General features: G+C 40.8%; 1 protein-coding gene across 4 annotated transcripts in view; it reads right to left on the bottom strand.

Moving 5' to 3' along the window:
- LOC138044122 (proton-coupled folate transporter-like) overlaps positions 1–15000 on the bottom strand; it is a 16634-nt gene that overhangs the window by 83 nt on the left and 1551 nt on the right. For 2 of the 4 annotated variants that reach the window (XM_068890780.1, XM_068890778.1), the window contains exons 2-7: positions 12337–12594; positions 11592–11907; positions 7577–8122; positions 5273–5356; positions 2612–2771; positions 1–1581 (exon numbers count right to left, since the gene is read on the bottom strand). The exon at positions 1–1581 is cut by the window's left edge and continues 83 nt beyond it. In XM_068890780.1, coding sequence (XP_068746881.1) covers positions 1359–1581; positions 2612–2771; positions 5273–5356; positions 7577–8122; positions 11592–11907; positions 12337–12570 — 1563 coding nt within the window. In that variant the 5' untranslated portion in view covers positions 12571–12594 and the 3' untranslated portion in view covers positions 1–1358. Of the gene's footprint in view, positions 1582–2611; positions 2772–5272; positions 5357–7576; positions 8123–11591; positions 11908–12336; positions 12595–12820; positions 12994–15000 lie in introns of those variants that run through there. The other 2 variants (XM_068890781.1, XM_068890779.1) reach the window with 2 other exon arrangements.

Here is a 15000-nt window from a genome sequence, read left to right as displayed (position 1 = left end):
AGACAGTGCGCGGAGAAAACTTGAATCCCCTTAGTGTGAAAAGCAGCTGAGTTGACAAATCACCACTCGGCATCGTTGCCGGCCCGAATTGCCGCACAGGGCGAATACACCACCACGCAGCATTCTGCAACCTCGTCCCCAGGGCGCTTTTCCCTGGCTTTGGGTGCCAGGGAAAAGCGCCCTGGGGACGAGGTTGAGCATTCTGATGTTCTGATAAGCAGCTTTAGTCATATTTGCAAGTGATACTTCGAATAAAGCAGCGAAGAAAACGACTCATCCTCGGTGTAAAAACATTTGGAACTCACGGATGATGTAACACAAAGGACAACAAAAGAGCAAAATGACATCAAACAATAACGTATCCCTACCACGAGCAAACAAAACAAAGCACAAGTTTCACAGGTTTTTACACCGATGAAAACCCGAAATTTTGGGCATTCGGGCATTGCGATACGAACCCGATGTCGAGGCATGACAAATTCACAATCACATCAGATCGAGGTAATGTGCCTGTCGGCCAGCCAGTCCACAAATTTTGCTATGATAAATAACCTAACGTTAGTCATTGCTTAGGCCGAATGATGATTTCTTCATATATCCAAAACCTCTAAAATCTTGTAGCGTCTTACGCAGAGATTCTTTTGCCTCGTGACACAATCTTTCCTTGTTAACCATTGCGTGACGATAAATAAGTCTGCACAGACAGGAGTGTCGGAGGCTGCTGAAATCTAGGTTAACAATCATCCCCTGGTACCTGCGGTTGAACAAAAAATTCAATAACCAGCCAATAAAAAATGTAGGGTACATTGGTCTTCTACTTGTCCACAGTCACACCATACGAATTCGTACAGCGCCAAAATGGTTTACAAGAGAAAGATGAAACACTTTGTGCTCTTACAATTCCGTAAATATTTGAAAAAATGTGAATTTGGCTTTTGTATGATAAGGAATAATTATGTATCATCTCGATGCTCCAGGGAATAAACTCATGCAAATCCTCACATTTATTTCCAAGAGCTTCGAGACGATGTCTTTTGTTCAGGACTGAATTTTAATATATCCAAAGTGGTCTATTTACAGTGTTCCCAATAGGCCATTTCCGAGTTACTGCATGCCTCAGTTTCAAAGCGAGTCCTGGTGCACAACCATTCAAATGGAAATTAGTTGCGTATTCTTATGCAAATCAAACTCATTTCCCTTTCAATAGTTGAGCACCAAGACTCACTTCGAAACCGAGACAAACAGCAACTCGGAAACGGCCCATTAGTGCTCTAACGCTAGAAGATTAGACACTTTAAGTTCCTTTCCTTTTTACAGTTTCAAGATTCGTACACTTTGACCTCATAGCGTTGGGGGAATCAACCCTCTGCCGTTTCCAAAGTATCAGTGGCCTCTCTGCTCGACCCATCGTACAGACGGGTTTCATCGAAGTTATCATTCCCGTTCTTGTCATAATCACAGTTATTTGATTTCTTGATTAACCCTCCATCTTCTTCTTTGGATTCTTCTCTAGCTTTTTCCAGGTTCGTTGCCTCATCTACTTCCGTTCGTTCTTTGATGGGAGGTGACACTAGTACAAAGCTACAAATAGGGACAAAAGCACCGGTCACATGAACATTATAACGTTATCATCATTAAAAGTAATTCAATTTGTGAATGTAGACCAGGAACCTAGGCTTTGTACGGAAAGGGTCGCAAGTATGCTGAGGAATGCAAATTGCAACCCAGAAGTTACAACAAAGTGTCCGGCATCTTTTAAAATCTTATTGACCTCCTATTATTTGAGAGTATTTCTTAAAGGAGGGTATACCTCCCCGCTTAGCCATGAGACACCACAATGGGCACATTAACCATTTGCAGTGAGCTTGCGGTTTAACCAATTAGGCCATGACGGCTGTGATACAATTTTTTTTTCCATTACTGACATGGGAAGGTGTCCTCACCAGTTATTTCAAGATCTTAAGCATTCTTTCGGTTGATGTTTGAACTCACGACCTCCGACACCAAAGTGCAGTGCTCTTTCCTGACTCCTGAAAATCTGCTATGCTACAATCCCTCTCCCCTCCCATTCTCGATCTCCCCCTCCTCTCCCTCCCCTCCAATTCATTAATTTCTCTTGAAGTACTTATGATTTAAAGGGGCTGTGTCACAAAATTTAGCCAAATCCAAGGAATGGAACTGGCAACCAAATCAAACGAGGCGTATAAGAAAAACCGTGAGTCAGGCTTAAAAACGTTAAAGGAAGGTTTAAATAAAACAGCAAATACAAAAAGGAGCCTCGCAGGATAGGGCAAAATTGAAAAAAGATTAAAATGGATTGAAAACTGTTCAGCCTTACAGTTTTTCAAAGTTTGTCTCTGTTGTTTTAACATAAATTATGTATGCTCGACAGACATTTATTTTTTGTCAAGAAGTTTTGATTTGTTTTGTTTAAAAGTAATTTCTTGGTTAACGTTGAGTTGCATAGTGAGTATGGGCGAGTAACTGCATGATAAAACTACACAAAATGGCGGCCGTGACACAACTCCTTTAAAAACACTTTCCACTATCACACGCCCACACGATGCCAAAACCAGAAGGTCAAATACACATTCACTGAGCTCAATATTACCTGAGGATTGTGAATGGGATGAGTTTAATAGTAGCACAAACAAGGAAGACAAAGCCGTTAAATCCCATTTCAAGAGTGGCTTCGTAGACGTTGTTAAAGAGCATCACCCCAACAAATTGTGCAAATACAGTCACGATGCCATTGACACAGAACAAAGACCCTGTAAATGTCGATCAAAGCAAAAAAGCAATAAAGCTGAGATTTCAATCATCTTTTCTAACAAGTCCCATCTGTGCATTCGTAAAAAACTAAGCAAACAAGTTCGCATAATTAAATTTTAATGACGTGTTTTCATTTTCTCTTGTCGCTCATTGCGAGATTCTTCAGTTTTCCATGGATATGAGATTGGTAGAGAGGCGTTAATTTGGCTGAAGTGACCACCTATATATCTAGCAAACCCAGTAGAATTAGCATTTTACAGTGCGTTCACTGAAACCGGGGCCACTCAGATAATTATAACCAATCGACCCCATAGTCGCGTAAGCATCAACGGTAAACGAACAACTTGAGATTTCTTTGTTTTGTACCGGACATTTGATTCGCTGAATCTGAAATGTTGGAATCTATTGTTTCGGTTCTGCCCTCAAATTGGTTTTCATTATCTGGTTTCAGTGAACGCACTGTGAAATTGAGATTTTCTGCCACTGTTTATTTTTTTTCCTTAACTGCGATGATCCTTCGTTTCTTAATGACCTTGTATGTGTCATCAGGGCAGAACATGGTAAAATGGCTCACATTCAATGACGATAAGCCAATCATATCTCTAGGATTGCATAATCCAATGATAAGTTATCGGACCTGTTCAGAACGTATAAAAGCAAATCGTGTTCTATGCCGAAATCGACTGTGTGGGTTTGCTGAGGTTTTGCGTGTGTATGCCGCCTTTCATTGGAAAACGGCCTCCTTCAATGAATTCAATTGAAATAAATGTATGTATTTAAAATGCGGGTTATTGACAAAAGACAGAAGTAATCCTCGCACGTACTTATATGGACAAATTAAAGATAAAGACGCACTATAAAAGGCGTGGTGCCTTAGGCACATTCAAATTATTTATCAATCAGCCGTGGACGCAATCGAGAGCTCTGTGATAACTTGTTCAATGAAAAAAAAGCCCCTTATGGCAATGTGTCCGTAATTTGTCATAAAATGTTACCTGTCGTTCTTTTTTAATCCCGGTCCCTTTTTTCGCGCTAGAAATATCTTTTAGGGCTTCCGTCTTTGAGTTGCTATCAGTGTTGATCGCCACCTTGGGTAATTAATCAGTCGTGCTTGAAAGCAGTGCGTGAAGCGCCCTCTTTTATAGTGCGTCTTCGTGTTTAAGCAATTGTTTCTTATGGTGAGCTCAACAAATTGAAATGCTCCCAACTGAGTGGGTCAATAGCTCATTTGGTAGACCATTGCACCGGCATCCCAGAGTCATGGGTTCAAACCCGTTGAAGGCATCTGAATTTTTCAGGTGTCTATGATATAACAATAAAATTGCTTACATTGTCCAGATACGTGCGAGGATCACTTCTATCTTCTATAATCCTTTTTGCGGGCTCCAAAGATCTAGAGGCACAGCTTAACAATGTTACAATGGGCGTTTTAAAAGTCAGGCACAGGCACTAAGAGCTGAGCTGGGGACTCTCACACAAAAAATATCGGAAAAATTTATCAATCAGCCCAGAGGTTAGAGCGCTTGCTTTGAGATCTGGAGATCCCGGGTGCAAGACACGCTCTGAGCACTCGGGTTGAATTTGTTCCTGGTAGTCTCTGGTTCAATTTCCTGGCTGCACTTGTAAATAGCCAACTGGTTTGCCTCCGACCAGTTGGGATTCGTAAAGTTGTTCTGTTCAATGCTCGGAGGTATTAACTACTAGCTACTCTAAAAATCCGTGGGTAAATAATGATACTAACTAGCTAACTAACTTCCAGGATATAGAGCGTACCTGGAAATGCATTTCATTAGATAACGTAAAGTTCCTCAATTGAAACGATTTTCAACAAAATTCTTTAGTCAGCACTCGTCCAAGCTATTCGTATCTTTTCTATCATGGCCTGCTCAGTGCGGGCGGGCTCGTTTTTGCTGCGGTTCATTAATGTTTGTCATTATCATATATGGTTTCATCTGTGGATTATTTTTACCCTTGATGTTCTCATTCAATTATAAGGTTAGTCTTAGTATTGCCCTTTGTTACTGATCTGGTTCAAATTGTGACGCTTGTGCGTTTCGTTTAGTTTTTACGGGAGTGCAGGGATGGTGCAGTGATGAGAGCACTCGGCTCCCACCAATGTAGCCTGGGTTCAATTCCCAGACCCGTCGTCATATGCGGGTTGAGTTTGCTGGTTCTCTACTCTGCACCGCACCGCGCACCGCGAGAGGTTTTCTCCGGGTACTACGGTTTCCCCTTTCCTCAAAAACCAACATTTGACTTGATTTGCATTGATTGTTAATTTCAGTTTACAGTGTCCCCAATTAGTGCTCCGGCGCTTGAATGACTAGACACTTAAATAAAGTTCCCCTCTTTTTTTTTTTTTTTTTTTTTTTTTTAGTTTCTTTCATTGCCCCTAATTCACTAATTCAAGATGAGAAAAGGTTATCTTCGCGCTGAACCGTGTTTCTTCGCCAGAACACGGTTGATGCTGATAAAACGCTGCTATGATTTAGTCACATACCACGTTCGTCTTCTCGTACAATCCTGGTCATCATGGCAAGAACAACTGGACCCACACATCCTTTAAAAAAGGCTAATGTTGGGGCTGGAACATAAAGATAAGGTATCAGTACCGACTGGTTTTTTGGAACCGAACGAAGATAGCGGTTTTGTATGGAGAGCCAAAACTTTCTAATATGTGATCTTTATTTTTTGGTCTTGAAGTTTTGCCTTGATGTTTTGGAGATTTGTCATAGTGTACTGTGGCAACATTATTATGTGGTGTAGTTTTTTCATTATGTGGTAAGGTTTTGTCTCTATGTGGTGAGGTTTCGTCCGACATATATGTGGTGAGGTTTTGTCATTATGTGACGAGGTTTGCTGGTTACGTGTAGTGTTTCCAACATGATGTGTTGAGGTCTTCTTTCGACTTGTTGTGCCGTTATAATCACATAAAGGGAGAAACTCGACGTCATAAAAGAACCACACCACATAAAACGTACTAAACACGGCACGTCGAAAGAAGACCTCAAGACATCATGATGGAAACACAACTTAATCATCAAACCTCGTCAAATAAGAACAAAACCACACCACAAGACAAAACTTCAAGACCAAAAGAATAAAGATTACATAAGAAAGTTATGGCTTTCCATAGTTTTTAAACATTTAATTTTCTTCTGTGGGCAATAATTATACAATTCTTCCAGGTGTTCGAAACTAGCGATGCATAAAAACGTAACAAAAAGAATGGGCATGCATAGGGATAGGGGTGGCTTCGTGGTTATAGCTCTCGCCTCCCACCAATGTGGCCCAGGTTGGACTCCGGACTCATGGCCATAGGTGAGTAAGTCTTTTTTGTTGTTGTTCATAAAGTTCGCTTAGGTTTAAAATAGCTACTTACTAGGCTAATTTTTTTTCGTCGTTAAAACCGGGCCGAACGTTTTTGACATTATACCCTGATGTTGATTTAATGTCGAAAACCGTGACGTTCGGTTTTTTAAGTACCTTTTTTAAAAAAAAATAGCCTTGTAAATAGTTTTTGTTGTTGTTGGTTCTTTACTCGGCTTCGAGAGGTTTTCTCCGGGTTCTCCGGTTTTCCACTCCCCTCAAAAACCAACATTATTTTCTAAATTCCAATTCGATCAGATGAGGACCTCCGTGAAAACCACTTTCGGGTGAGTGAAGCTTCCTGGGTAATTATATTATTTAGGAGAAACGAATAGCACAACTCTAATACTCTTAACGAAGAGTAAAACTCAATTATATCGAAGCGCGGTGAATTTCCCCTGTTGGTTTTAGAACAACTTCTTGAGAAATTTATGTGGTAGCTTAGTTCAAAATATGCTTCTTCTGGCAAGAGAACAAAAAAAATCTTCGACATATATGTGATAGCGATTAATGACGGACACTTCCTGCTCGAGAAATGAAATCCTCGCTCCATTTATTCTAGAACACGACCTTACATGTGTAATTTAATGTACTCTTCTGGATGAAATTTACATCTTTTCATCAGTTCCTGCACCCTGCAAGTAGAGCCTCTGGCTCTAAAACTCACCAGAGAGCGAGCGAGAAAGGGCTCTGCAGAAATCGTGTCAAGTCTCTTAAGTCACCACAGCCGAGGCTTCTGGGTTAGTCACGCCGGTCAAACCGGTTTTGGCAGCGCGCGCGTCATTTTTTGATACAGCGAAGGTCAAATTTGAGCCTTCGGTATGAAATATTCAGTGCTACTTGAGGAGTGCAATCGAATCTATTTTTGACGAGATTTTGTTGCGGGGGTTAAAAATCTGGAATTCGGCAAATAGGCCTTTTTTGACCAATTCATCCACCACGTCGACTACAAAACGCGAGTTTAAAAGTTTGAAAGCCCAAAACTCCCGCGCTGCATATTAACTCTGCGGCGTACACACGCATTGCATTCTTAGACTAGTGAGCCTTTGACGTCATTTTCTCCTCGATCCAGGTCTCTCAAGATCTTAAAGTTAGTAATGGCGGACCATTACTCATTTACACTTTGGAAATTTCCAGTTAAAATAAACAGCTTAGTGTTTAGTTAACATAGTTTTGACATCCAAAGAAAAATAAGAACTAGTTTTTTGGTCACGGTGGCACTTTAACGTTTATTTAATTATTATTCAACTCCAACACAAATAAATTTTACCATAGTGATTGACTCTCTTGTTCAGTTGGAGCAATACTAATTTATCCTACTTTGTAGGACTCTGTAGGCCACCCATTGACTTTCGCACCGTGATGCCGGGTGAGGTAGGAATTCGAATAAACCTTAGAACCGAAATTGTCTTCAATTTTACTTATAAAAACTCACCAAGAAAAACCAGCCAAGTACGATTTGCAAAAGAAAGTACTGCCATCTCAACAATCTGGCTGATAATCCCAATTGCGCCGGTGAACTTCTCGCTGAAGAAGAATGTAAATAGTTTTACTCCAACTGCTCCTCCGAATCCGAATATGAACATCCTGTAAGCTATAAAGTAGCCCACAGGTTTTGGACCAAAACACAGGGGAGACCTCATCACAAAAAGAGCCGTCACACCTCCAAGACCCTGTATGGTGGCGGTCAAAATGGAGCCCACGGTCAGTAAAAGCAGCAGACATTTCCTCAGACCTTCTGGGCGTGGTTGTTTGAGAACATTTACAAGGGCTTTCAAGTTTTTAAGATTGAAAAACTTGGTTTTAACTTTTACGGAAACCCTTTGGCTTTCTGGCACCAGGAATATCAGCCAAATGGCAGCTGTAAGGTGGCAGGCGAGGATAAGCCACGTTGGTGCAATGAACCCAAACTTGCTGATCCATAACCCGCTTGTTAGCTGACTCAGTACTCCGGCCATATAGACGAGTAACTGCAAGATTGCTATAAAAGAAAAAAGGAAACAGTTGATGTGATCATGCTTGAAGCAGGAGAGTATGACGTAACAGATCCAATCCCTGTGTCCCATAATAATTTTTTGAAATCTATTCTTGTCTTGCACTCACGTGATTAGACGGCCATGTTGGTGTACAAAACTAAAGCAAAATGTCTCCTGCGTTTTGCATAATAATAGAGCCAAATTCCCAGAAGACTTTTTTGCTAGTTCGGAAAACACCATAATACTCTTTGTTTGCCCCCAACAAGGAAAGAAAACCAACTTAAATTTTAGGGATCAAAAAGCTGGGAACAAGTTTGAAAGTAATTTGGGGAACAAGGAAACACAAGCAAATATTTAAAGGGAACAAGGGCCCCATCCCCCGGGAGGGCCTCATCAAATGTTCTGCCCCTTTTGTCGAACAGCTCAAACAAGCGATTCCCACAATTTTTGAAAGACCGACACGAAAAGAAGAAAAACCTATTTATGATATCACTTTAGCATGCGAAACAATGCCCAGATGCTTACGAGCACCCTCATGCCCATGTTTGTAAAAAAGCATCATGAAGTATTCCTTGCGGCTGGTTTAGGCATTGTTTCATCTTTCAACATTGTGCAAAACCAAATCAACTCCATTCTCAGAGGGCACTGGGGAAAGAAGCTAGAAGAAAAAACTGGCCTTAATCCAGTTTTCCCAAGGTAATCTTTATAGAATAAGATTATTGAAGGAACACTTTTGAGTGCCAACCTTAAACCTTTTAAAACAAGCACAAACAATATTAATAGTCTTAAAATTCACAAAATGTCGAACAGCATATTTTAGTCTCATATTCAATTAGATTTGGCTGCAATATTCCTTAAAACTATGCAGAACTATTTGCCATAAAATGTGGAACATTTCCTGCCTATTTAAATATGCCTCAAAAGGGCTCCAAAAAGCAACCAGTTAAGTTTTTAGACAAAGATATTGTCTCTATGGAGATCTGACACAATACCTAAAAATTAAGTAATTTGATGCGATCAAGACATTGAATGACCAAGCAATAAACAAACTGCAGCAATGTATGTTAGGTTCACAAAGTGGGAATGAAAAAATATATTCCTCAACTGATGTTTCAATATCCATTTAAATTAATTTTCTATCCACAATTCAAGGGACTGACTTTTCAGTGTCTATTCAATGGTATTAATTTATGTTTCCATGATAAGTTTGAAAGTGAATCTGGCAACCACAGTGCCCTATAAAATGGGAAATAACTTTAACAAACCCCTTAACCTAACACTTTACAAGGGACACCATTTTTGATGCCCTGCGAAGAACAAAGAATAAATTGAAAGAAGAGTTGGTCTGGAGTTTATCCACGATGGACAGTTAGTGGCTGCATTCACCAATGTAGAGAACAAACACATCAAGTTTCTTCTCAAGCAACCAGGTGTTCAAAGAGCTATTCAATTTCCAAAGCACACTATGGTTGGGTACCAGTACCTGGGTGAATTCGGGGACCTGGCCTGAAACTGAAACTTGAAACTTGTGGAGCCAAACAACTTGTTGTGCTTAGTACTTAAATTGGGTACATAATTATGTCTACAAATATCGTCTATTCAACCAACAGTTTCTCCTAATTTTGTGCAACATTCACTTCTTGGTTCCTTTAAAAAAAATTGCTAATTCAATTGAGGAAGTCCTTTCTAATCATCAAAGTTACTTTGTGCCACCAGGGAAAAACGAAAAAATACAAGCACTGAAGAACAAACTGCTCAAAAATGCAAGACTCCCTTTGAAACAGCAATAGAGGTCCTTGAGTCACTAAAAACAGGACCTGCTAAAAAGTGCTGCATGCTCCGTGGATGTTTGCAGAACGATCGCAAGTTGTAATCATTGAAAGAAAACTCCACTCCAGATCTGGTAGACGATGGTCAAGCAAGACTCGCCAAGCACGTGGAACACCCAACAGGATTGTTCGTTGTTTGGCACTGCAGATGGAAAAAAAAATGTTCCCCTCACTATTAAGTTCCAACCCGATAAGGCCAATCTTGCCCAAACACAACAACAATTTCGGCAGCAGGCAAGCTCATCACAAGCCATCGAGGTTGGCATTAGGCAGCATAGCGCTTCACCTGAAGTTCGATCATGATGGACACAAACAAGAACTGAAAGAACTTCACAAGGTCGGCAGACGACCAAATGTGATTGACCCAACTCTCGTTAGAGCGGCTCAGTTATCGGACGTCAAAGTGCTAAAAAAATTTCGTCGTAAAAATGTTCACTCAGCAACGTTTTATTCTTCTACAGAATCAAGTTCAAAATCGATCCTGGTTGTTAATCATGTGTGTGCTAACCCAATCCATAAACTGGATAAAGGGGATTAGCAAATTGTCAGAACAATGCATGATTTCTGTCTCGCTGAGTTCAAAGAAGCGACGGTCAAGAGAGTCAATAGAGATGGCTGAGCGAATGTCCACCGATCTAACCAATCAGAATGTAAACAATTGGCGTGACATCGGATAGCACAGTTTTTCCCGCTCGCTGAATTCTGATTGGTCAGTTTAAATTTCAGTAGCTTTGCAAGGAAATGCAAGGATTGTTTAGCACACCAACATGGCCACCATGACGTCAGGTCCAAGCCCAGGATTTTTAGATCGCGCCAGTGCTCATCTGTTGTTACCATGACCGCGCGGTCCACTTTCACACCAACTGACCAATACGATGTCGTCTTTCAAATAACCGTGCAGTATGACTCGGAACCAGTAACAGATTTCAAACAATTTTCACAAAATAGGGCCAAATATGGCGGATTCACTCTCTTACCTTCTTTTGCTCGAAGTTAAATAGGACTGCTGTAGTTCTTTCTAAAGAAGTATTTTTCCCATTTAATGCCAACGAATTCACAGACCAACGCCTTGTATCGGAAAATTGAAGTGCGGGGTATAAACGAAAGGACGAAGTGATCTTTGCATTGTCCCGGCGGATGAGCCGCAAGGATAACATCTCCCTTTCGTCTATAATCTGCACTTCGAAGATATATTTATTTCATTCATCACTGAGTCCTTCCACGGAAACACATGAGCTGCTCAACCAATTCAACCAATTCAATCCATTTCAATCCTCTCCAGTTTTGTCCATCCGTGTCCCTTCTTGGCTTCCCTGTGTTTTGTTAGAGTTCTTCTATAGTTTTGAACAGTTATTTTGATATTTTAGTCAATTCTATGACCATTCGATCAGTGCTGAAATTGCCTAAAATTGCGTGACATATCTGGACAAATTGCGTGACCTAGATCCCTTTAGATAAGTGCGGGGATCATTTCTCACTTTTCGTAATATACCATCCATACAGTTGAAACATTAATACAGGAAATCGAAGATTACAAGACAGATTAGAAAGAAATGAATTTTGTCAATAATTACTACTGGGTTACAAACGAGTGACTGTATAATAAATTAGGTATAATTTGTACCATCAGACAGAATTAGCTTACCCAGTCTTAAGGCCACTTGAGTCTTTTCGGTTGTGTCTGCAATATACGACATGCAACCTAATACGACATTAGGCAGAAATCCTGAGAAACCGCTGATCACTGCTGCCACAAACATCAAATACACAGGCAATTTGCAGTACATGATGGTGAGCACGACAATGGTCTCCAGACAAGATCCAATTAAAGCAGAGGCAATAGCAGGTTTCCTGCGCCCGGACTTATCCGTCCACGGTCCCCAAAATGGTGGCACGAGAAGAGAGGGAATGGCGACAAAGAACGTGTACCCCATGTCGATTTTTGCGGCCATACTTTGTACCTACGGAAATACAGTACAGTATTAACAAGCAGATTCCAAGTGCCTCTCGCTTTAATTACAAAGACGTTGGTGAATGATAAGACCCGTCAACGCTTGAAATTTTTGATATATCGAGGGTGAATCCGGCAGTCGGGAAAAGAATAGCCTGCAGAACAGGCGTGATTTTTTGCGTAAACAGAGGCGAAAGCGAGGCGAACGCGAGGCGAGCGCGAAGCGCGAGTGGCGCGCGAGGGGAGGAGCGCGCCTCGCGTTCGCCTCGCTTTCGCCTCTGTTTACGCAAAAAATCACGCCTGTTCTGCAGGCTAGGAAAAGAACTCAGCTGCGCCTGCAAAACGGTAGTCTAATATATGACCTTCCGATAACAACTTACGATCCTCTGCCACTGTAGGCCCGAGTCCTTACCGTGGATTATTAAAATTCACCTCTTACCTCCTCCTCTAATTTTTTTAGGGTGGAGTTTTGACTGATAATATCTCCATGACAACCTGGATCATCTTTACTCATCACGAGTTCCGCATAAGGAAAACCTTTCATTTCACTGATAACCCAGTAGAAGTATTGCCGATACAGAGGAATGCTTGTCATTACTCCATAAGCAAAGAAAAACATGACCGGTTCCACTGTTAAGTAGAGTTTCCACGCAGGAAGCTTGTTGTCAGGCATTTCTTCAACTGTTCCTTTTCAGGCCTACAGAAAGAAAAAGTAAACACATACGGACCAGTTGGCTCGAAAGAACAATAGAGTTATAAGCACGTTCAGGCTAAGATTAAAGGGGTGTTTTAATAGGCGTGTGTAGGGTGTTTAGGCGAAATCTTAAGTTAATAACGAGTTTAAAACTCGAAAATGGAAATGTGAAATTCTTTTAGTGATAAAATCATCGTTACACCACAAACAAGATGATTCTGGGAACCACCTTTATCCAGGCTATTTGCCATAAACTTGAAAAACGTCGGGCCGACCTTTGTCAAGATTACCCAAATGCAATCCGTTTCAATCTTGTCCATTGTGTGGCCTTCCGTGCTTCTCTTTGCTATTGCTGTATTTCTTATATGCTTTTTAAGAACATACCCTTGCTGAGAGGTGAGCAAAGAACGTCTTTATTCAGTTTGCTCGTTTGTTTGTTTTCTTTCTTTTTTTTTGTTCTTGGTAGTAGTATAAATGGAGACAAAAGAAATGTAAAACTGTAGTCTCACGGGACAATACAGTGTTTTCACGTGACGTCACGGCGGCCCTGTTAGTGTACCTAAACAATAGAACGGCGGCCACCTTGATGTACCCAACTAATGCTTTGGGAATTGAGCTCTATTATCATGCAAATATTTTCTTTTGTTTGGGTGGAAAAACAAGGTCACTGATCACGTGCGTGAAAACACTCTATTAACTCAAATACGTGTACATATGAAAAACTTTAAATAACAATGACCACAACCATTGTTTTAACGAAAACCGCTGGTCAGCAACCTGGTTCTGGTCACTTCCAATACATAGGGACATACACCTTATTCCAAAATGGTCGCCATTTTATTATTCTTTTTGTTTGCAAATTGGCCCCTTTGGCTTAGCTCAAGTGAATTTTACATTTGAAAGCGAGGCCAAAAAGGGCAATTTGCAATCAAACAAAAGAATTCTAAAATGGTGGCCGTTTTGGAAGTGGTTTTCTTATGGCATGCAAGATCATTGTGCACTGAAGAATAGTTCAGATTTTGGTCGAACTTTATGTCTAGAATGTTTCCAGGCACAAATCGCAAAAAATAAGAACGTTCAGCCTCAGCTCCAAAATTAAAATTTCTATTAAAAAACGTTTAATTGCTGAAGGTCTTGGAAGCTGTCTGCGTCGGTCTTATCGCAGACGATCGTAAACACAAGAGGCAAATATTTCAATTTAAATCTGAAGCGATCACAGACAATGCAAGCGTACCACTAATCCCCTGCAAAGCGAGGAGAAAAAGGAGCGCACTTACTTCAAGTCTGATTGGACGTTTTTCAAGGTGAACAATAGTTTGTCGCCGATAGGACACAGATCACCTCAGACACACGTTTCCATTAAAATTGTCTTAGTAGGATGCGTCGTAATGGTCGGGAAAGTAGAACTAGATTCAACTTTCCCGATCATCAAGACCGTGTGCCGCAGATCGCCGCAGACGCTGGGGACAGAAGTCTCTATATGTCTGCGACGTAGCACAGACCTATCGGCGATCGTGTCGCAGACTGATCGCAGACCGTTGCAGATCATACAGAAACCAGGCTTTACACCGGATACGAACTTACGGGACCAGTCAGTTACTTAAGCAAAGTTTTAACCTAGAATTTCATTTCACGTTCAGAATTTCTAGAAGCGAGTTTAAAGAGATTACTTTAATCCGCCTCGCGTTTTCTCTTGACCTCTCAATGTTGCTTTTAAAAATATATTGCACAAGTTCGTTTGTTTTTGTTGCTGTTTTTTTTTTTTTTTTGCAAATTGGCCTTATCGGCATAATGGGCGTTGCAAACCGTGACAACGGTCAGGAATTGAGGGCGACCATTCCAATTCAATTTCGAGAAAGTGAATTCGAAGAATTAGAGCGGAAACTACGCTCAGCTGTAAACATGAATTGTGCTAAATGTAACTTTTTTTTTATCTCAAAGGACAGCAACTGCTTAACAGTAACAACAACGTTCCACATGCCAGGAAGACCTTTCTTCGATTGAAAATGGCGTAGAGAGCACAATGATTGTTGGAAAACCGGCTTGGTCACTTTAGTATCAATTACTTGCGAGTTCAAAATTGTTCTAGTCGATCGCCATTAAGTATTTCGTTACCCATAGTTTCATTGATGTACACTAAATTGCAGTGATTTCTTGCATAAATAGCAGCAAGAACAATAGGCCAATAGAGAGAGTTTTATGCTCAACTGAACAGAAGCTCTCTCACGATCTCCTGACTCAAACTGTCATACAGTCAGTTGACACTATCGGTTGATTTCATTCGTATAGAGTCTTTGTTGTGAGCTTAAATTGTGTTGTTTTCGGTGACCGGCGGAAAACAACAGTCCGACACGCTTTGAGCATAGCCATCAGGTTTTTTTTTTTTTTTTCGAAGTGTCTAAATGTCCG

The sequence above is a fragment of the Montipora capricornis genome, chromosome 3, assembly GCF_036669925.1.
Source record: "Montipora capricornis isolate CH-2021 chromosome 3, ASM3666992v2, whole genome shotgun sequence".
Classification (NCBI taxonomy): Eukaryota; Metazoa; Cnidaria; class Anthozoa; order Scleractinia; family Acroporidae; genus Montipora; species Montipora capricornis.
The sequence above is the reverse complement of the archived record's forward strand: the minus strand, read 5'-3'. Positions and strand labels throughout refer to the sequence as shown.